Raw genomic sequence first — 22288 nt, forward strand, 5'->3', positions numbered from 1 at the left:
TGTTCCTGCCTTGCAAGTGGTTCAAGGGGAGGCATGACGGCCATGGCTTCTGTCAAAGCTTCTGTCCAATGGGACTGTCTGCTCTAATAGAGGAAAGGAGGCAGTCAAGGCCAGAGGAAGCTAGATCTAGCTGGGGCTGCACTAAGATGCGATCAATGCTGGCTGACCCCCCTTTCTTGCCTCTTGACTGCTCCCATGTGCTCCTGGTGTTGGCACCCCAGCTCTCCAATGGACTGATCAACAGTTAATGATAACTCTGCATTCAATTCTTCAATGAGTATGGCAGTATTCTTCAATGGGAATTTGTTGTTTCAAGAGAATACATTACAGGAAAAACGTGTGCCAAAAGGTTTTGCCAACAAATGAACATACTAAAAACGCAAAGAACAGGAATAAACACAACAGGAAACATTTAAGTTCTTCTTATTCTATGTTTAACACTTAAAATGTACCAATACCACAAAACACAACTAAAGTTAACATAAACTATTGACCTTTTTTTTTTTATTTATTATTTTGAGAGAGAGAGAGAGAGAGAGTGAGAGAGAGAGAGAGAGAGAGAGAGAGAGAGAGAGAATCCCAAGCAGGCTCCACACTGCCAGTACAGACCCCAACACAGGGCCTGAACTCATGAACTGCAAGGTCTTGACCCGAGCTGAAACCAAGAGTTGGATGCTTAATGGACTGAGCCACCCAGGCGCCTCAACTTACTTTTAAATTTCTAAAAATTTACCTTATAGAATGATTTCTGGACTCTCATATAAAAATTCAACAAACTGGCCCAAACCAGATGCATCCAAATTACTTCCTTCCTCATTCATTTTATAAAATCAAAATTATATACATTAGGGATATCTACAATAAGAAATAAGGACTATATTTAGTTTCTGTTGACCTGTACTCTGATAGGAAGATTCTCTAACTCCAAATGGGTAGATTCATAAACTCAATGAAGAGGTCAATCACTGTGGTTCCAAATGTACTAATGTTAATGCACATTTACTATGAGTATCTGTGAACACCTGTACCTCAACGATGGGATGCTCTAGACAAAAGTGACCTTAGCCAGATGGGGAACACTTTGATAGAAGGAGCAGTATCTTGTTCATGTTTTCATTAACTGGTGTTTAGCACAATGCGTGGTATACTATAGGCACTCAGTAAATTTAGAAAAGGATTTGTCCAAATTTAGAAAAAAAGCTTAATTCAGAGTAAGAAATAAAAATAAAACAAGGGTGCCTGGGTGGCTCGGTCAGTTGAGTGTCCAACTGCAGCTCAGGTCATGATCTCGCGATTCTGGGTTCGAGCCCTGCATTGGGCTCTGTGCTGATGGCTCGGAGCCTGGAGACTGCTTTGGATTCTGTGTCCCCACTCCCTCTGTCCCTCCCCAGCTTGTGCTCTGTCTCTCTCTCTCAAAAATTAACATTAAAAAAATTTTTAAAAACATTAAAGTGATTTTTTTGGGGGGGCGCCTGGGTGGCACAGTCGGTTAAGCGTCCGACTTCAGCCAGGTCATGATCTCGTGGTCCGTGAGTTCGAGCCCCGCGTCAGGCTCTGGGCTGATGGCTCAGAGCCTGGAGCCTGTTTCCGATTCTGTGTCTCCCTCTCTCTCTGCCCCTCCCCCGTTCATGCTCTGTCTCTCTCTGTCCCAAAAATAAATAAACGTTGAAAAAAAAATTTTTTTTAAAAACATTAAAGTGATTTTTAAAAAATGTTTTTATTTATTATTTTTGAGACAGATGCTTAACCCACTGAGCCACCCAGCTGCCCCTAAAGTGATTTTAAAAGTAAATATTTTAAAATAACTTTTTCTTACTTTCAAAGTTTTAAAAACTCAAGTTCCTTTAAAGTCAATAAAGTATTTTTAAATAGTTTTCTAAATCTTAAACCAACTCCTTCTCTGCTTATGATCAGATAAGCTGACATAATCAGCTTATCTCATCATAATATGGTACAGATAATGTACAGAGAAGTGACATAATTGCAAAGGACATTAAATACGCCACAGTATAAAATGTACTTTACATGATGTTATTAGAACATTTGTTCACTTATTAAACAGAACAGTCAATACTTGAAGACTACACTTTTTCCTTATGAGGGTCCTAAGGAAATAAAGCAGTACATAAAATAAATTCTGACTCACTAGAATAACAGAAAAAATCCAAGTTCAAATTTTCTACTTAAAATAATGTACACCCAAAATGCATACCTTTCATGATTTTTAAAAACTGTTTTAAAATACTTTGTAATAGAATAGATTTATAAAACACTTAGAATTTTAACATCTAATAGTTTCTGATGTGCTGGGAGAACTCTTTTCACTTGCTGTATCCAAAAACATTAAGTTGACAAGTTCTTGTATTTTCACAGATTGTTTGAAAAAATTCATATTCTACAAATAGTTTAAGAAATCGAGAATTTTGTAAAGCTGTACTAACTAACCTTGAACTAGGAGCCACGTCTAAAGATTGGGCCATCTGGCAGAAGTTACCCACTGTTTAAACATGTATACCTTTGACATCCTGGGCCTCTCGAAGGAGGTCCATAACTTCTCTCTCTGCTTCCTTTAGCCTGTCCTCAAAGGCTTGATCTGTCACCACCTCTTCCCCAGTTCCAAGGTTTGCTATGAGATTCTCTAATTCCTGGAGTTTCATTCGATGATCAGCAACCTGCACATGATGAAGAACATACAGAGAACCCAGCTGGACTTCCTGCAGGAATAATCATCAAGGGGCACTCTATACATACGCAAGTCTACACACTCCACCTATATCCACTTTTGAACAGGTAACACAGGTGGTTTTCTTTATTGTTCTGGCTTCCAGAGAGAAACTATCAAGTCTATTCCTTTGACATTAAACACTACATGTGGATGATTCTCCAGTTCTGAACTCTCTCTTAGGTTTTAGATTACTTTCCTGATACCTCCACTTGGCTCTGATAGGTATCTCTCAATTCAACATCCAAAACTATACTCTTGATTTTCTTCTCTTAAATCTGCTCTCCCTGAGTCATCTCCATCTCAATAACCAATGCCTCCAGCTACCTTACGCAAAAAACCCAACATGCTTCCTTGATTCTTCTCTTTCCCTGTCCTTGCCCCCAAACACACATACTTATCCAATTCAATCCAGGCTTCCCTTTCTACCCCACTCCTGACCATCATTCTTCACATAACAGTCAGCGTGTTCTTCTTAAAATATGAATTGGATTTCCTAGATTAAAACCCTTCGGTGCATTCTCCCTGGATCTGGAGTAAAATCTAAGGTTGACATGGTGCAACATGAGCTATGTCCACCAACCTCTCCCGTCTTCTCACAAACCAGCCCTCCTCGTTCAGGAGCCCCAGACAACCTCCACGTTTGAGGCCTGTGTATCCCATATTCCCTCTGCCTGGAACAGCCTACCTGTCACTTCTCATTCAACTTATTCCCTCTTATTCTTCAGATCTCACCTTAAATAAATTTCCTTAGAGAGGCCTTATAGAAAGTAGTTCCTCCAGTTACTGTCTGTACCCTTTCTTGTGCTTATCTCAGTTAGTACTTTTTTTTCTTTAATTTTTATTATTTGTCTCCCAACTGGAACATAAGTCTTGGAGGACAGGGACCATGTCTACCTTGTTTACCATCTGTTCTCCAAAGCTAAGTGCACAGGAAGCACCCCTTCAATGTCTGCTGAGTGAGTGAATAAGTGAACAAATGAATGCATGGTGGACAGCTTACCTTATCCTTCACCAGCCGATAACATGCTGGACATTCCTGGCAGCCAGGCCGAGACCGATTGTAGAAATAGTTCTCTTCACACTGGTCACAGCGATTTCCCACAAAACCTTCTCTGCATTCACAGCGACCATCGTCTTTGCACTGGAGTGAAAGAGATCCCTCGGGATGACAGTCACACGCTGCAGAATAAAGGGAAAAGAGTACATGACAGGGAAAAGAAGGAAGAATGAGTTTTTCTTTTAACTCAGATTGATATCAATAAGGCATTATAAGTAGACATTTTTTTAAAACCAGGCCAAATTATGAGAATTTGAACAGTTAATTCTACTTAGCAGAGAAAACAGAAATTTTTAAAGCAAAAGTGAGTTTCAAAGTAAAATGTACATCCCTTGGAGGGGGCACATTTTACGTTACTTAATAATTATAGAAATTAGTCTACTGAACTAGTCAGTGCCCTTTTTTGCACTTCAAGAATTCTTCTCTACCTTCATCTCTCTGCTGTTTAATGCTTCTCTCACTAAGGAACTAGAAAACCCAAATGCTAATACTTATTTTGCATTATTTTATAGTTTGTTTACTTGCTTTGTTCTCTGAACTGGGTCAATGATTTATGCTACATTCCACAGGAGAAATGAAGGAATTCAAAAAGCAAAGCACCAAACTGTTCTGAGGCCTAATTCCAGGCAAGTGTTTATGCCAAGGAGAAGCAGATGTTTAGATGTAACTGAACCAAAAGGGCCCCAAGGGTGGGAAGGAACTGCAGCCGGTAAGTCGACCAACAAGTTGTGAGCAAAGTCTCTCACCATTTCATTATCTGCTCTCAGAATGCGATCAATAAAAATTTTTCATTAAGCACAGTGGGAAAGTCCAGTAAGCAAAGGGAGACTCCCCTCGGAAAGACAAAAGACTGGAGAAAGAATCAGAAATGATATAAAAGAAGATGTAAATAAGGTGGCCGCAAAGGAACCCGAGAAGCTCCCAATCCCCAGAGTATGAGACAAGGCTAATATTCATTGATGATGGCTTAGGTACTGCCCTGACTGCAAGCCATGGGGCCAGACGTAGGCTGTCAAAGTCTGCAGTTCTAACTGGCATTAGGAAAGACTTTGAGTTCTATGCCCCCAAAAGTCCTTACGTTTGCAGCCTTCGGGTCCAAACCCGAAGTGGTTGACCTCACAGCGCTCGCAGTGCTGACCGGTGATGCCAGGCTGGCACTCACACTGGCCACTGCGGATGTCACACTGTCCATTGGTGGAACCCAAAGCATGGCAGTCACACCTGAAAATGAACACACAACATTTCTCAGGTAAGAAAAACGGACTCTCAGCAAACCTTCCCCCCACCTCTGTTCAGCATAGAACTGATGTAATCTGTATTAGAAAACAGAATGTAAAGGGCTAATAAGACAAAATGTTATGGGCTATTAAGCGCCTGAGGTTCAAGTAATTTTCAGGGGTTCTACTGAGAACCTCCTTTTCTAACCTAACCCACAAATACAGTTATTTCACTGCTAAAACCACTACAAAGTGGCTCTCCAACCCGGCACCGCATATGTACTGACCAAGAGCTTGGAAAAGAGCAATTCCCAGGCTGCAAGCCCCAGAGGACCTGATTCTCAGTGCATCAGAGAGCACCATGTGATTTGTTGTCTTCTAACTGTTGCTCAGGTGATTCTGACACAACTGGGGAAGCTTCATTCCACTCTTTTCTCCCATTAGCTTAATTACAACTGTCCAGGATTGCCTCTAAGGATACTCTGCCTCAACTGGGCACTCAACTCCTGAACAAAATCAAGGCTACCGTTACATACAGCTCAGAAAAATTCACCTCTCCCAATTAAAAAAGCAAAGATCACTTCCAGCAAAGGCACCTGGCGTCTCACCTCTCGCAGCCTTGCCCACTCTGCAGGTTGTAGAAGCCGGGGTCACAGGCCCCGCAGTCCCGGCCAGTCACGTGGGGCAGACATTCGCACTGCCCAGTCACAGGGTTACAGCCTCTCTGCTGCTTCACGGTTCCATAGGGATGGCAGTCACAGGCTAAGGGGGGAAGCAGAGAGCAAAAGATGCAAATCGCCCGGGAGAAGGACTAAAATGTAAACAATACAAACAAACCCTTTACACTTCAGTTGAACCAATACAGTAGCCACTAATCACCTGTGGCTGTTGAGCACCTGAAATGGGGCTGGCCTTGAGATGTGCTGTGAATGTGATATACATCCCACATTTTAAAGACTTAGCGTGGGGAAAAAAGAACATACATCTTGATAATTTTTAATTCATTAGTCACTGAAACGATAGTATAGTAGATGTGTTAGGTGAAATAAAATGTATCATTAAAATCAATTTCACCTGTTTCTCTTTATTTCAACGTGTCTATGAGAAATTTAAACTATGAGAGGTTCACAATTTCTATTGAACAGTGCCTTGTTACACCAAACAACTGGAAGTATTTAAAGAGACCACACATGAATCCTCAGAATACATGAGTACAACCGTGACAGATGGCTAGATCACCTTTGCATTTGTCTGCTGGATTGGGGGCCAGGGCATTTCCAAAAAATCCATCTTTGCATCGGTCACAATAGAAGCCAGCAGTGTTATAGATGCATTTCAGGCATTCTCCTGTCAAGCGATTGCAATTTCCAACGGCATTGGGATCGATGTTGTCATTGCACTGGCAGAGGCGGCAAAGCCTCACCGGGCCGTTTCTCCCCAGAGGGTCTCCAAAGTAGCCATCGTCACAGAGCTCACATCTTTTACCTGGACATGAGACAAATCTGATGTTACGAGAGAAGGGCCTTAGACATTTCTGGTGCCATTGGATACAAACAGTCTGGTCACAAAGAATCTAGTTTAACCATCAGATGTGAGGCGGCATGCTGCAGCTGACAGGGCACCAGCCCAGGAGAAGCTTCTAGACCTGGGCTGAAGTCCTAGCCCTGTGCCAGTATCGGCTGAATGACTCCAGGCACATCTCCATTTTGTTATTAGAAAGACAGGACCCGCTCTGTCCACTCCACATCAGCTGTCCTGGGGACTAACCGAAATCATTCATTAAAAGTGCTTTGTGGGGCGTCTGGGTGGCTCAGTTGGTTAAGCATCCAACTTTGGCTCAGGCCATAATCTCACAGTTTGTGAGTTTGAGTCCCATATCAGGTTCTGTACTGTTGGCACAGAGCCTGCTTCAGATCCTCTGTCCCCATCTCTCTCTGCCCCTCCCCCCTCCCCCTTTCTCTCAAAAAGATAAATAAACAAACATTTAAAAAAGTACTTTGCAAATGATTCAGGCTCAGGGTTTATTAACCTCTCCAGTCCCAAGGGATGGCACATTCATGTTTGTTTTGTTCATGATATTAAAACAGATGAAGGGCCACTCGATATCTTAAGTTTCCCATACAACAGAGTAAGCAGGACAATTTTCTTAAAAAAGTAAAAGGTTTGTGCTAATCCTTGTTTGAGCAGTGTCAACTGGTACAGAATCAGAGTATTTAGAAGATAACTTAAAGAGATCATCATTTGCCACCAGCTTCTATTATACCTAAGGGAACAGAGAGGTTAAGTAACTTGCCCACAACCAAACAGTTAGAATCCAGGACTCTTTCCACCATACTAAACTCACTGCTCCTCCTCTTTTCTTTTCCACTTCTCCATTATCATTAGCTCAAGTTGGGTTCTTGATATCTTTGTAGCTAATAGGGCCTGAATGAGCCTAAATTGTTTGGAGAAACAAAGGCTTGTTCATTTATTCATTTAACAAGCACCTGCCGAGCATCTATTACATAGGCACTGTTCTAGGTTGTCAGGATGATGTGGTGAACAAGGTGGACAAGATCTCCACTCTCACAAAGCTTATGCTGCAGCTGGGGGAGACCAATCCACAGACATATAAATAAAAATGATTAGTTCAGATAGGGATAAGCATAAGAAAATTAAAACATTTTGAGCAATATGGCAGAGTGAGAGGGCAATGGCTACTTCAGATTGGGTGGTTAGAGAAAGCTCTGCAAAGAGGAGATATTTGGGATGATAATGGAAAGACAGGAAGAAAACAGCCATGATAATATCCAAGGGAAGAATGCGCCAGAAAAACAAGATGAGCTTATGGAAGTAGTAAGAGCCAATCATGTAGATCACAGTAAAAAGTCTGGTTTAAAGTGATATTAGAGGGTTTTTAAAGTGATGTGACCTGAAATACATTTAAAAAGGATTATCCCAGCTGCCATGTGAGAGTGGACTACAGGGCCGCAGAGTGAGAGAGGCTCATTAGGAGACCAATTAGGCCATTCCAGGTAAGAGAGGGCAGTGGTGTAGACCAGGGTGGTGGCAGTGGAGGCAGTGAAAAGTGGTCAGATGTGAGATAGACTCAATCACACGTGCTGGCTGACTGCTTCTGGGAAATGAAAGAAAGAATTAAAGATAAGCCTAGGATTTTAGCTTGGGCAACTAGGTGGATGTGAGTATTTTCATGCAGTTGAACAAGATTGGGAAAGGACAGGGTTGGGTTAGAAAAAAAGAGAAGAAATCAAAGATGTAGCTTGGATATACTTAAAAATGCCTTTAGCCCTGTGACTCAAGAGGACAGCAGAAAATGAAAGACACATTCAAATTAGCAAGACCTAAAGACAGTTTAATAAACATACTCTCTATACAAGTATGGGTGTAAGGAATCCCTGAAGAGAGTGTAGCACCTGTGGTAGTGACTGTCGGGCTCCATGACCTGGGCCTCAGTGGGTGGATGGAGGGAGCAGCTAACCAGAGTCTCACATTAGAAAGGCTTGTCTGGAAAAGGCTGGCTATAACTGAGGACCTTGATTAAGGTCACCAGCCTCAAGGACCCTATGGAGAGGAGGCCTTGGAATAAATACTCTGCCCCCACCCCCATCCCCGACCTCCTGTATGTACTTCCTGCTGCCTGGACACAAATGGAGGGTCCATCTGATGTGGTGCACACAGGCCTTGTCAGGGTGGAGAAGAATAAAGAACAAATGTGAAGGGGCAAATGGAAGGCTTCCAGCCTACCCGCCAAGTAGAGACAGCAAGTAAGTAGCTGCCACTCAGGGGAGAGCACAGTTGGGGCTGAAGACGCAGATTTTTTTAGTAAGCACAGAAAGGCTTTTGAAGCCTGAAGGACAAGACTCGTTCACCTGAGGGGAGAATATAGATGAGTTGACATGGAAGCCTTAGGCTGAGAACCAGAAGTGATCAACAGAGACTCAAGAGGAGAGGGAAAGAACGAAACCCAAGAGGGGGCAGTGTCACCGAAGGCGAGAGGGGAAATGTCTGGGGCAGAGCGAGCAGTCAACTGAGTCCAGTGTTGCTGGGAGACAGGGTCAGATGAGGACTGAAAACTGACCCCTGCATTTGGCAAATGGAGACCACTGATGAGGTGAACAGAAACTCTAGCTGGGGGTGGAGCAGGAGGGGAAGGAATGAAACACTAAGAGAGGAAAGGAAGCTTCTGGTCTGTGATATACATAGTTACCAGACCCTCACCCAAGAGCTTTCTCCAGACTAGGATCAGAACAGCATTTCAGTTTTGCTTTTTATCAGGTAATTTGGCTATTCTAGATATGATGTATATTTAAAATGCCTTGAAACTGGTTTTGAATACAACAATTAAAAAAATGACCTAAAACAGAGGTGCATGGTAGCCCAGGGGAAGCTTTCACTCCAAAATATCTCCCAGCAACGAGACAGCTAACCCATCCCCTTTTGTCATGGAGTCCAGGATGTAGGTTCAAGTCCTGGATGGATTGCCTACATGACTCTGGGCAAGTAATGTACTTTTTTGGGCCTTAGTTGTTCCTTATCATTCTGTCCCCACCCTTGGGGAGGTGTTGCTCCTTCACCTCTGGCCCTCTTACGTGAGTTCCTTTGTCTGAACTAACCACACTGTCTAAAAATTATCTGTGTTTGCCTCCACACTTTTAGCCCCTGAAGAGCAGGGACCATCCCTAATTCATCTCTGCATTTTCATTCCCAAAGCCAGGGACTCAAATAAATGTTGAAAAAAGAATATTATTATTAATTTACCCCAAAAGATCATTTTAAAGATGTTGTGAAGAAGATCTCATCTGTGAAGATCTCAGGGACTATCAGTAGTTATTTCTATTCTTCAGTAGCCTTCTAAATGAGGAACACCTTACCCTGCATCTGCAATCTCTATTCATCATCCAAAAAATATTTGCATTCATTCAACAAGTATACATGGCAAGTGCTATTCGGGGTGTCAGGGATACAAAAATGAATAAGACAGACAGAAGTCCCTGCTCTTGTAGAGCTTAAACTGGGGTGAAGGAGAGGAAAGACAGACAACAAATGAATAAACAGAAAAATATCAAGTGGTTAAAAAGCACTATGAAAAAAGTAAAGCAGGAAATAGGACTAACGAGCGATGGATTTTTTTTCACAGGGTCTAGGCTGTTTTTCAGGTGGACCTCTACCTCAATTAACATCCTCAAGAAGTGCTATTGCTCATCTCCTTCAAGCCAGGTGATAACTAAGAAGACGAATGTATTTCACAAGTCTTGTGTGAGAGGCATCTAGTTATAGACTAACGGGTTTACAACATTTTGCAAGATCTCCTATATTACACTCCATCTCTCCATTACGTATCCCAAGTCGTCTCAGTGCACCATTTGTATTATTCAGCACTGCCATGAATGAATACCCCCAAATGCTTAGCTTAGTTTTATGCTTGCAGACTACCCAATGGAACAACAGAATGAGCAAAGGGATCTCTCATCAAAACATTTTATCAGGTACATCTAAGTATAGATTCTAAGCAAGTGAGATCTTGAGCTATGCTGTGGCAGCAGAGTAAAGGGTCTTAAAAACCTGAGGTGGTAGTGCGGGGAGGGTTCACTGAGGAAAGCCTTCCTAGGGAAGTGATGTTTCAACCCAACTCCATGGAAAAGATTGGAGCTGGACAAGAAAACTGAGGTTTGAGTGGAAGAAAGTAGAGTAAAGTATTCTCAAAAAAGAACATCATATATGGCAGGCCATAGAGTCTGGCTCATCTGATGGATTACAAGAAGCCCAGGATGGCTGGAGCAGGAGCAGCGAAGGCAACAGTGGGTGGTGGGAAACGAGATCAGGTCGGAGAAATGCCATCTGTGAGCCCCTGCTGGGCCACTGTTTTAGAACACACATACACACAGAAAAGAGTAAAAAACCTGAAAGTCAACACTAGTTTCTACTCCTTTTCTCAACTACCTCAAGCAAATGATTGAATCTCTTTGTGTTACAATGTGCTTGTGCTTAGTGTGGGCTCAGTGGAATAGTGAAAGGAAGATGAAGTGTTTTGATGTTTCCCAACGAATAAACAATGTTTTGATGACATACAAGAGATACAAATTATTAGGTCAGTGTTTTTTATTTTTTACTTATTTCCCTGCTCTGCAGCAATATCTTTTGAACAAAAAGTTTTTAATCGTATCTGAAGCCTAGCCAGAACCTCTCTATCACATAGGGGCTAAAGTCAATGGAAAAAAGAGGAATGAATGGTCATCAGTGAGATTTGGAGTCCTTAGCACGACAGTTCCTTGAGTAGCTAAGAAAGATCTAGTTTTATGTTCTTATCAAAAAGAAAGAAACTCTGAGAATAGGAACAGAGGTCTATCCAAAGCTATACAAATATTTTTTCCCAACTAAATGTGATGGGAAATGATGCACCAAAAGGACTATTTAAAGACAGAGAGAATTTAAAGAATTAAAAAAATACCACTTTATATCAAGAATCCCAGGACAGCCCCACAAACTAAAAATCCAGTTTTGGTTCTCATGTCGGGGAGAGTACACTGTAGTGGTCATGAGCTCTTCCAGTGACTAGCCGTGCAGCTGGGACATGTAACTTAATATCTCTGCACCTCAGTTTTCTTGGCTGTGACAGGGGGTCATGGCAAAAGCCACCTCATGGGGTTGTGAGGATTAATGAGGCAGAATGTGTCAAGTGCTCCGAGAAGTATGTGGTCATAAATATGTTGGCTATTATTTGTATCTGATACGCATTCTATAAATGGATAATACATCTCTTTCCTAACCAAACTTTTGCCTACCCAGAACACCATAATCACTGAACCAAAGCAACAGACAAAAGTCCGCAAGCCCCCAGAGCTCCTCTTCCCGAGTGATTTTTGGGATGGAACACTGAGAGACTACGGAAGAGTGGACTCACCAGTGGTGCCAGTGGGACAGTTGGTGCACACCACCTCCTGAGTCTTAGGGACAACGGCACAACTCGAGCCCCCAGGACACGGACAGGGCTGGCAATCGGAAGAGGTGCCCGCGGTCGAATCTCCATAGTACCCGTCACCGCACTTCTCACAGTGGGGTCCAGCTGTATTGTCTCTGCAGTCGCAAACACCTATGTGGAGAGCGGGGATGAGAGAACAGGCCAGTGTGCAAGCACATGAGACCGTGAGCACTTCCCATCCATCTGCTAGACGACGGAGGTCTAGCAGCCACCAAAGACCATCTGCTCACCTGTCTCAGGGTCACAGGTCTCACTGTGTCCATTGCAGGTACAGAGCACACACGGGCTGTACGGCCCGAGACTCGGAGTTTCTCTTCTGTAACCTGAGAGGCACATCTCACAAAACTGCCCTCCGTATCCCACAGGACAGGTACAGGACTCCACCCACGTTGCAGGCACCCCAGGCCCGGGGCGAGCGCTTGTCAGGGTGACATCATCCAAATAGCCAGCACCTGTGTATGACATGGGCAGGAGAATCACTGAACTGGCTTCTGTTTTTCAAAAGCTTACAGAAAGTTAATAAAGCTAAAGAGTTATCAGATACAAAATTCCAGAGAAAATCAACTATTAGTTAAGTCATCTTTTGGAGGAGATAACTAGAAAATAGCATTCATAACATTTGTGGGGTACCTAGCATTAAGTATTTGGAAGGGCAGTATAGCAAACATTTTTATTTTTTAATTTTTTTTAATTTTTATTTTTTTTAATTTTTTTTTTTCAACGTTCATTTATTTTGGGACAGAGAGAGACAGAGCAAGAACGGGGGAGGGGCAGAGAGAGAGGGAGACACAGAATCGGAAACAGGCTCCAGGCTCTGAGCCATCAGCCCAGAGCCTGACGCGGGGCTCGAACTCACGGACCGCGAGATCGTGACCTGGCTGAAGTCGGACGCTTAACCAACTGCGCAACCCAGGCGCCCCCCCCCCCCGCCTTTTTTTTTTAGCAAACATTTTTAAACACACACACACAACAACCGGATTTGTTGGATTCTTCAGTTCTCTCAATCACCAATGTGACAAAGGAAAAGCACTGGGAAATATTCTGGGGCAAGAAAAGATTGGAGCAAGAATGCAGGGGATAAGAAGAGTTGAAGTCCATAGCCATTAAGCAGTGTTTTTGTTCTCCTGCCACAGAAGCAGGCGCTGACAGCACAGCTCAGGAATAAAAGAGCAAAGAGCACGTGCTGACAAGTGCCACTCCATATGCTTTGTGCCCTGCATAAAACAGGAAAATTTGCTATACAAGTTTTAATACTCAGGGCTACTTTGGCAAATATGCAATTATTCCCAAGCAAATATGCCATATATCACAATGCTTCCCCATTTCCAGAAGAAAAAAAAAAAAAGAGAGGAAGCCTTATACTGGCTTAGACCAATGGTTCATCCAACTCAACAGAGCATGGGATGGCCTCAGCAGGAACATCCTATGACGTGGAAGTCCTTTATTTCATCATATTTCCTTTTAATTTCCATTCTGCTCCAGAATGTTTCAAGTTTATTTCCCTATGTTATGAAATATCACTTGCTGTTTATAGAATTCTTAGAACCTGACAACCTGAGGCTAAAGAACATCTCTTCTATTACTGCTTTGATATATTTATGGGGTTTTGTTAGCAGTTAGATCATGAGAAACAACCACTGGTTAAGGTGCGTCCAATTGTAACCATTCTGAAGTCTCCCATCCTAAAAAGTACTCTTCCTCTAATCTTGTCACTTCTCTTGAACTGTAATCCACCTCTTTTCCTTCCCTTACAGTCAAACTTCTTTGGTTTTATTCTACTGCTTCACCTTCTAGTTACTTATCAAAGCACTGCAATATAACTTCAGTTTCAACCCTTCTTTAAACAAAAAATTGCCAATGATTCCTTAGTCACCCAATCCAAAATCCAACAGAGCCATCTTTATAAACCCATTAATCGTTTCTCCTCCTCAAAATTCTTTTTTCTCCCTTGAGTCTCAGGGCATAGTCCTTAGATAACTATGTTTCTGGGTTGCACTTTTTCTCTATTTTTGGTCTCATTTTCAATTAAAAATTACTGCCCATATGTAGTCAACCTTTCAATTCCAGATCTCTCGCCCTAACTTATTCCTAAGCCCAGACCCATATTTCCAACAATTTATAAGACATCTTCATCTGGATGTTCATGTAGGCATCTCAAAAACCAATACATCCAAGCTGCTGATGTCACTCACTATGCCACACCACCACTCTGACTCCACCCAAAGAGCTTTAGCTTTCTACAGAAAAAGGTCCTCATTAAAAAAAACAAAAAACGGGGGCGCCTGGGTGGCGCAGTCGGTTAAGCGTCCGACTTCAGCCAGGTCACGATCTCATGGTCCGTGAGTTCGAGCCCCGCGTCAGGCTCTGGGCTGATGGCTCAGAGCCTGGAGCCTGTTTCAGATTCTGTGTCTCCCTCTCTTTCTGCCCCTCCCCTGTTCATGCTCTGTCTCTCTCTGTCCCAAAAATAAATAAACGTTGAAAAAAAAATTTTTTTTAAAAAACAAAAAAACAAAAACAAAAAACAAACAAACAAAACAAAACAAAACAAAAAAAAACTATAGGAAAAAAATTTTTAAGGCACATTAAGAAATAAAGAGGAAGCAATGTGAATCAGTAGAATTACACTCAAGATTCTTAGAATATAGGGGGGCCTGGGTGGCTCAGTCAGTTAAGCATCCAACTTCAGCTCAGGTCATGATCTCACAGTTCGTGGGTTCAAGCCCTGTGTCAGGCTCTGTGAGGACAGCTCAAAGCCTGGAGCCTGCTTTGGATTCTGTGTCTCCCTCTCTCTATCTCTGCCCTTCCCCTGCTCATGCTCTCTGTCTCTCAAAAATAAACAAACATTTAAAAAAAAGGATTCTTGGAATATATGTAGATATAAAGTAACCTCATTAGGCTTATTCATTATAAAACAATGCCACTTATTAATTTTAGCAAATTTTCTCCAGGTCCTTGAATGTGGTTAAACAAATGCATTATTTTTACATGTACAACAAGGTAGTTTATACCACTTCTTTAGGATCAAGTTTTATAGTATTGGGACTTTAGAGATAAACTTTTACATTATTGTGGATCTTTTTACCCAATCGTCTTCTTAATTCTCTTAAATTATATCATAACTTACTTCTCTCACTGTATGTCCCACGGATCTTGATGGAGGTCAAATTGTTTAGGAGCTTCTGAAATTCAAAAGGTGTAAGAGGAGGCCTCCAAGGATAATCTGTTGCTTCATGGAGCCTAGAGAGAAAGAAAGATCCATATTAACCTCTATAAGGAAAATTCTGGGTACTGAGAAAGCATTTCTTATTCATTTAAGCCACCAACAATGCAAGGTTCTGACAATCTAACCAAGTCAGAAATGGATCTGTTGGTTTGATAATACAACTGCAAAGATACAGGTAAATAAAGGGAAGGCTTCCTTTTCCAAAATCACCTTATAACCCAGACGTTTTTCTTCAACATACACCTTAAGGCCCAGTAAGACTGGTAAAGAAACTACTTTTAGAATTCTGGTCAAGTCAGATTTTCCAAAGAAGACGGCCTTACCTGAAGACGTATTTCACAGTGGTCTCACTTGGATAGGAATTGCCCTGAGCGATCAAGGGCACAGACACTCTCAGGCCAGCTCCTTCAAGCACCAGGTCTTCTGCAGACAGGCGAGTGTCTCGCCTGTCCACTCGAAAGGAGAAGGTGAGGTTCTGGCCATAACTCAACAACTGCTTGCCCAGGAACTTCGCTGGAAAGCAGACACAGTGGTGTGTGAGAACGTAACAATGAGAGTAAACAGGGACACACGTGGCGCCAGACTGCTTCCCAGTCTTACTTACCAGGAGCAATGAAGTATCTAGGAAAGTAGCTATCTGAGATGACGGCGACATCCTGCCTCTCTGAGGACCACTCGAGTGATGCTTCAGAGCCATCCCTTTGTTCTACACGCCACCCATCCTCATCTGCAAGCACAGGATGAGAACACAAGTGCCATCACCTCGTAAACATCCTGAATTCAGGTCCTCTATAGACCACAAAATATATAGAAAGTCAGCAATAAACAGTTTGAATACACGGCTCCTATAGCAGTACCTGTATATGCTATACCCCTCAAGCTATATTTTGATTTTTACGTAAATTTATACTACAGTACATTCTAAAGCCGTATGTTTTCATTCAATTAAAAAGCCAAACAAAGAGCCAAACAAAACATTATGTACAGTGAAAAACAAAATGTTACCACTATCAAAAAAATCCTCAAAATTATTAATTTTTTAAAACTACTATAAGTCTTGGGGCACTTGGGTGGCTCAGTTGGTTAAGCGTCTGACTTCAGCTCAGGTCATGATCTCATGGCTCTTGGGTTCAAGACCTCCGTTGGGCTCTGTGCTGACAGCTCAGAGCCTGGAGCCTGCTTCGGATTCTGTGTCTCCCTCTCTCTCTGCCCCTCCCCTGCTCACGCTCTCTCTCCCTCTCTCAAAAATAAACAAACATTAAAAAAAATTTTTTTTAAACTGCTGTAAGTCTAGTCTCACAATTCTGGGAGACAGAAGGGAAGGTCCAAATTACCGATCTGAAAGGTAGAGGTTATAGAATAAACACTGTAGCCGACAGCATTTGTACAGACAGAAGAATGCCCAAAGCAGAAGCAGGGTGTGCAACCTCTGGGATTAGATGATTCCAGATTAAAAAATCCAGGTTTGCACCTGAAAAACATAAAGATATAACCAGGAATTTGTTGTGCTTGAAATATGGTATCAGAAAAAAAAATACAGCTAGAGAAAGAATGAGCTACCTCTCACAATTGAAGCCTTCAACATTGTCTTTGCAAACACATCTTCCTGTTTCAACATTACATTCATCTATGCTGCCAGAAGGATTACAAGAGCATGGCCTATTGGATGGGAAAAGGAGTAAAACAATGAGAGAAATGAGAAAGAAATTCCACACTCAAAGCCAACTTTTGGTTTTACATGTTAATACATTTTATTTTTTAAAAAAAGGAATACATAAAAAAGTGAAAAGTCTTAAAATCAGTTTTATATATGAATTTGGTTTCAATTAAGAATACCTATCACATTTCTATACTAAAAACTCTGCTTAAAAAATAATATAAAAACAGAGAGGGAGACAAACTGTAAGAGACTCTTCAATACAGAGAACAAACTGAGAGTTGCTGGCAGGGTGTTGGGTGGGAGGGATAGGCTAAATGAGTGAGGGACATCAAGGAGGGCACTTGTTGGGATGAGCACTGGGTGTTATATGTAAGTGATGAATCACTAAATTCTATTCCTGAAATCATTATTACACTATATGTTAACTAACTTGGGTTCAAATTAAAAAAAAAAATTGCTCGGGGGTCTACAAAGACAGACCATCCAATTCTCTTTATCTTTAGTTTTTATAGTATAAATCGTCCATTTGTTCTTATATGCTAATAGAATGGTATTCAAGCACACTCTGCAATATCATTTTGTGATTCTCTATTGCTTAGGCAAGGAAAAAGAGATACAAAAAAATTACATTGCTTTTAAGGTGGCTTAGATGCATGTCTTCTAACATACAGTTTAGTGTAAAATGTAATCTGAACAGAATCATGGCGTCATTCTTCCTTTCCAAGAAACTCCTGTTTACAAATCTTTACTTATGTACCAATAGAGACCAAATTGCAGCTTTCCTTTCCATATCCGTATATTTCCTCTGTTCACCTAACCTTTCAACAACACTTCTGAATTCAACAGAGCATGTAATTATTGCACCATATGGAAACAGTTGGGGAAACAAAGGGCATAGTGCAAAAAGTATAATTTATGGTGGTAAGTCATCCAGAAGAACATGGAAGGAATGTTCAATTTATTTTAAATATCTTAAAAAAAAAAAAAACTGTTTACGGGCACCTGGGTAGCTCAGTTGGTTAAGCATCCAACTCTTGATCTCGGCTCAGGGCATGATCTCATGGTTTGTGAGTTCAAGCCCCAAGCTGGGCTCTGTGCTGACAGTGTGAAGTCTGCTTGGGATTCTCTCTCTCCCTCTCTCTCTGCCCCTCTACTGCTCGCCTGTGCTCTCCCTCTTCTCTCAAAATAAATAAAAAAATTTTTTAAATAAAAAAATAAAAACTCTGCCTAATCTCTGTTACAAACCAATCCTGGATCATCATTAGAGCTAGAAGTTTTGAATCCTGTTGACAATTATTATAAGGAAAAATGTTAATACAAACCACAAGATCTCTTGTTTTGAATCGACTACATTTAGATTCTGCCCCCTCTTCCTGGTTTTGAAAAGTCTTACCTGCATCCTGCCTCAGTGAGAGAATGGTATCCAGGCTGGCAGCGGTCACACTTATCACCCATCACTCCTGGCTTACAGCTACACCTGCCATAGCTATCACACTGTGTGCTGAGAGAACCTAAAATTTAAAGAGCTTATCAACAACCATGTATGAAAGTAAAATTAATATGTCAAATCAAAAAAAAATGGTAACTAAAAACACTGCCTGAAACCTAACACGTAATCTCTAGATGGTTACGGAGGGAATAAAGATCAAATTTTAAATCCTCATTGTCTCAAAATAATATCCTTTTAAGCCATAACATTTTAACTTTCCAGACACACACCCTGCTCATCAATGTTGAAAAACAAGGCACTCTGCACCCAACGATAAACTGTACTCAAAACCAGTCCCTTCTCTGTGGGCAAGCACAGGATCCTTAAGGCCCACGTCTAGAACTTAAGTATATACAGGCACAACAAAATAAAGGTCAAACTCTTGAAAGAGTAGAACAGACTAAGAGCACTCTGTTTCTGAAGACACACCAACATACTGAGAAAGTTCAGCCCTCTAAGGACTGTAAACTAAACAAAGTCATTAACAAGGAAGAACTCACGTAACAGCTAACCTTTTACAGTCAAAGTTCAAACTGGTTTCTGGGATTGTGTTACTAATTATTTACAAAACCATTACTCAGGCCAACCCCACACTTTTATACACACCAGAAAATCATTTGAAAGCTAAACTTGGTTAAACAGAGTAGAGGTGGGGGGTACAATAATGTACACACTTCCATACCTAACCTGTGCAGATGCTTAGGAAACAAAGATTTTCTGGGGAGACGGGGAGCCCTTATTTTGTGTTTAAATCCATCAGGTCGAAGCTGACTCTGCCTGTCACTTACCCACAGGACTACAGTGACACGGAGAGCAGGCTTCATTGTTCCCAAGGCGGAAGAAATTCTCCCAGCACCTCTCACATTTGGCACCATCCGTGTTGCCCTGGCAGTTGGTGCAATGGCCACCATGGCCGGTGGACCGGTATAGTTCAGGGTCAAAGTAGCATTCTTGTGATCGGCCATTGCAGTCACAGGCTGTTGGCCAAAACATACGGGTTAAGTCAGATCCATGTTCCTTAGCCAAACACCATTTTAAAGACTCCAAGAAAACCAAACCATAATTTCCCATATCCCTGTGGCCCAAAGGGTGGTAGGATAAGACCACCTACTTGATACGTTGTTCATTTAAAAACAAAAAGGAGTATGTCAGTAAAGGGTTTAGATGGCCACATTATCAGTTTACCAAGAAATGGTCTTATCAAAAACAATGCCATCGGGGTGCCTGAGTGGCTCCATTGGTTAAGCTCCTGACTCTTGATTTTGGCTCATGTCATGATCCTAGGGTCGTGAGATCGAGCTCCCCGTCAGGCTCCACGCTGAGTGTGGAGCCTGCTTAAGATTCTCTCTCTCCCTCTACCGCTCATGCTCTCACTCTCTCTCAATAAAATAAAATAAAATAAAATAAAATAAAATAAAATAAAATAAAATAAAATAAAATAAAATAAAATAAAATAAAATTTCTTAAAACAAAACCCCCCAGGGCCACCATAAAATACAAGAAATTCCTGTACTTAGAATCTCTAGGCAATTGTTTAAATGCAAATAAAAGCCAAGTTGAATTCTAATTTTTCTAAATCCTTATCCTTCATTCAATACCAGCTTCAAAAACAAGGTGCCAATTTATATGCGGGCTTTCATCTACCTCACTTTTCAGCCCTCAGACAATTCAAATACATTAAGACACTAACTTTCAAAGTGCCAGACTACTTGCATAGCCAGACTGGGGGAACCAGAGACACGTGAGGTAAGATTGGTGCCCCTGCAGATGGAGGCAGGACTGAAGGGACGTTCAGTGTCACTAGACACAGTCATCCACTGGGGAACCACAATGCCAAATATATTCCCTACACAACACAACTACATTTTAAGAACACGTACATGTAGTCACAGAAATTCTTTATTTCTATTAAGTTTTTTTTCCTTAGAATTATAGATTCCACACAAAGTACAGGCAGTATCTTAAGCACTAAAGTTTTATTTGATTTCAGATAAAGTTGTTTTAAAAAAATGTTTGAGTATATAGATTTTTTTTTCACCTCCCCTTCTTTATAATCAGTTTTTTAAATAGAATTATACTTGAATACTTTTTAGAAACTTGAATCACTGGTAGCAAAAATTAGAGTTGTGTTAAGTAACTTGTAGAATTCCCATTCTCTTCTTCATTTGCTATTTCTCTTCTCTCAAGCCTCTCTAGATTATTCTGCACATCCCATCCCCAGCCCAACTCGGTCCATTCCCAGCTAAAAGGTCTGGTGGTCTGGGATGTGGAGCATAACAGTTCCCTTGTCTACACTGTCCTAACCCCCAGGTAAAGCAGGTGCTGTGTCTCCTTTATCATCAGCTGGTGAGAAGGCAAACCACCTGTCTGCCAGTGGTAAATTGGCAATCTGTTGTTTATTCTTCTCATAATGGTCCTGGAGAGACTCCAGATGTGACCCTATCATTGAACAGAACACTTGTCAAACACATGTGTACATTTATTTAAATGTCACATCTTAGGGGCATGTCATTCTTTTTGTTAAGACCTTAATCCTGTAGCTTCTAACACTAGATATTACAGTTCAGTAAAAGAAGAGAAGGTCAAGCAAGTACGTAGGAATTCTAGAGGAAGCTGCACAATTTATCTTCAAATCTGGGAATTGCTGAGGAAAAGGGAAGATAAGAAAATCTGCTCTAGGGGCCCTTGGGTGGCTCAGTCAGTTAACCACCCAACTTCGGCTCAGGTCATGATCTCATGGTTCATGAGTTTGAGCCCTACATCAGGCTCTGTACTGACAGTTCAGCCTGGAGCCTGCTTCAGATTCTGTGTCTCCCTCTCTCTCTCTGCCCCTACTCTTTCCTTCCCTCCTTCCCTCTCTCTCTCTCCCTCTCTCCCTCTCTCTCAGAAATAAACATTAAAAAATAAATAAAAAGAAAATCTGCTTTAGGCAACTAATAGAAATAGTCATGAGACAAAATATTGGTTGTTTCTCAAGGTTTCTGCCAACCATTCCAGTGAGTGTGGAGTGTCTTCTTTCTTATTCCTTTATCAAGAGTAGATGATAAATATTTATAAGGTCATAAAAAATTATATCTGCTTTAAAAGTTTCTTATTTTTAAGTCCTTGGCAAATCACAATCACATAGTTTCATGGTTCCTTTCTCCTGACACATCTTTCTCTATCTGTTCAAAATAAACCAAGCCATCACAAAGGGATAAACAGTGTATAATCTTTTTCATTTTACATTTTTCTAGAAATACTAGAATCTACTCTCCTTCCCAAAGCCACCCACATCTGCACGGGAGGAGAAGGAAGATTCTCCCTATTGGGCTCTTTCGTGAAATAAAGGAAAAATAATTTGGGAAAATCATCTTTGAACGGCAGTCTTTTTTTTTTTTTTAATTTTTTTTTTTTTAACGTTTATTTATTTTTGAGACAGAGAGAGACAGAGCATGAACAGGGGAGGGGCAGAGAGAGAGGGAGACACAGAATCCGAAGCGGGCTCCAGGCTCTGAGCTGTCAGCACAGAGCCCGACGCGGGGCTTGAACTCACGGACCGTGAGATCATGACCTGAGCCGAAGTCGGACGCTTAACCGACTGAGCCACCCAGGGGCCCCTGAACGGCAGTCTTAGTCTAGAAATCAACATATCCGACACATATTAATCAATGATCCTGACTGCTTGAGTAAATGACCATTGGCAGGAAAATATTCTACATGTGCAGCAAAGAAAAGACTAGAGAAACCAAATTTTACAGGAGGCTACACTTGCCCAGTATTTGGATCTATGCAAAGTTCCAAACCTTGGAGATGCTGCCCCCACCCTGGTATGTGTGTTCATGAAGGAAACACAAAATGAGCATACTTTATATCCATAGCCAATTGCCTTCATCTAGGATTTTCCTCTGATGTGCGTGTAAGTTTACCGTTCCATGCTCTCAAATGATGGAGGAAGC

The 22288-nt window shown here is 41.5% G+C and overlaps 1 protein-coding gene across 1 annotated transcript in view; it reads right to left on the reverse strand.

Annotated features, from left to right (window-relative positions):
* The window catches only part of LAMC1 (laminin subunit gamma 1), a 129069-nt gene that overhangs the window by 16897 nt on the left and 89884 nt on the right, over positions 1-22288 (reverse strand). The window contains exons 5-18 of the mRNA XM_047840616.1: positions 19139-19327; positions 18255-18372; positions 16762-16860; positions 16536-16672; positions 15806-15928; positions 15525-15714; positions 15103-15215; positions 12209-12430; positions 11901-12089; positions 6239-6484; positions 5608-5761; positions 4861-5003; positions 3726-3904; positions 2516-2672 (exon numbers count right to left, since the gene is read on the reverse strand). Coding sequence (XP_047696572.1) covers positions 2516-2672; positions 3726-3904; positions 4861-5003; positions 5608-5761; positions 6239-6484; positions 11901-12089; positions 12209-12430; positions 15103-15215; positions 15525-15714; positions 15806-15928; positions 16536-16672; positions 16762-16860; positions 18255-18372; positions 19139-19327 — 2259 coding nt within the window. The remainder of the gene's footprint in view (positions 1-2515; positions 2673-3725; positions 3905-4860; positions 5004-5607; positions 5762-6238; positions 6485-11900; positions 12090-12208; positions 12431-15102; positions 15216-15524; positions 15715-15805; positions 15929-16535; positions 16673-16761; positions 16861-18254; positions 18373-19138; positions 19328-22288) is intronic.

Source organism: Prionailurus viverrinus, chromosome F1 (genome assembly GCF_022837055.1).
Source record: "Prionailurus viverrinus isolate Anna chromosome F1, UM_Priviv_1.0, whole genome shotgun sequence".
NCBI classification, from domain to species: domain Eukaryota; kingdom Metazoa; phylum Chordata; class Mammalia; order Carnivora; family Felidae; genus Prionailurus; species Prionailurus viverrinus.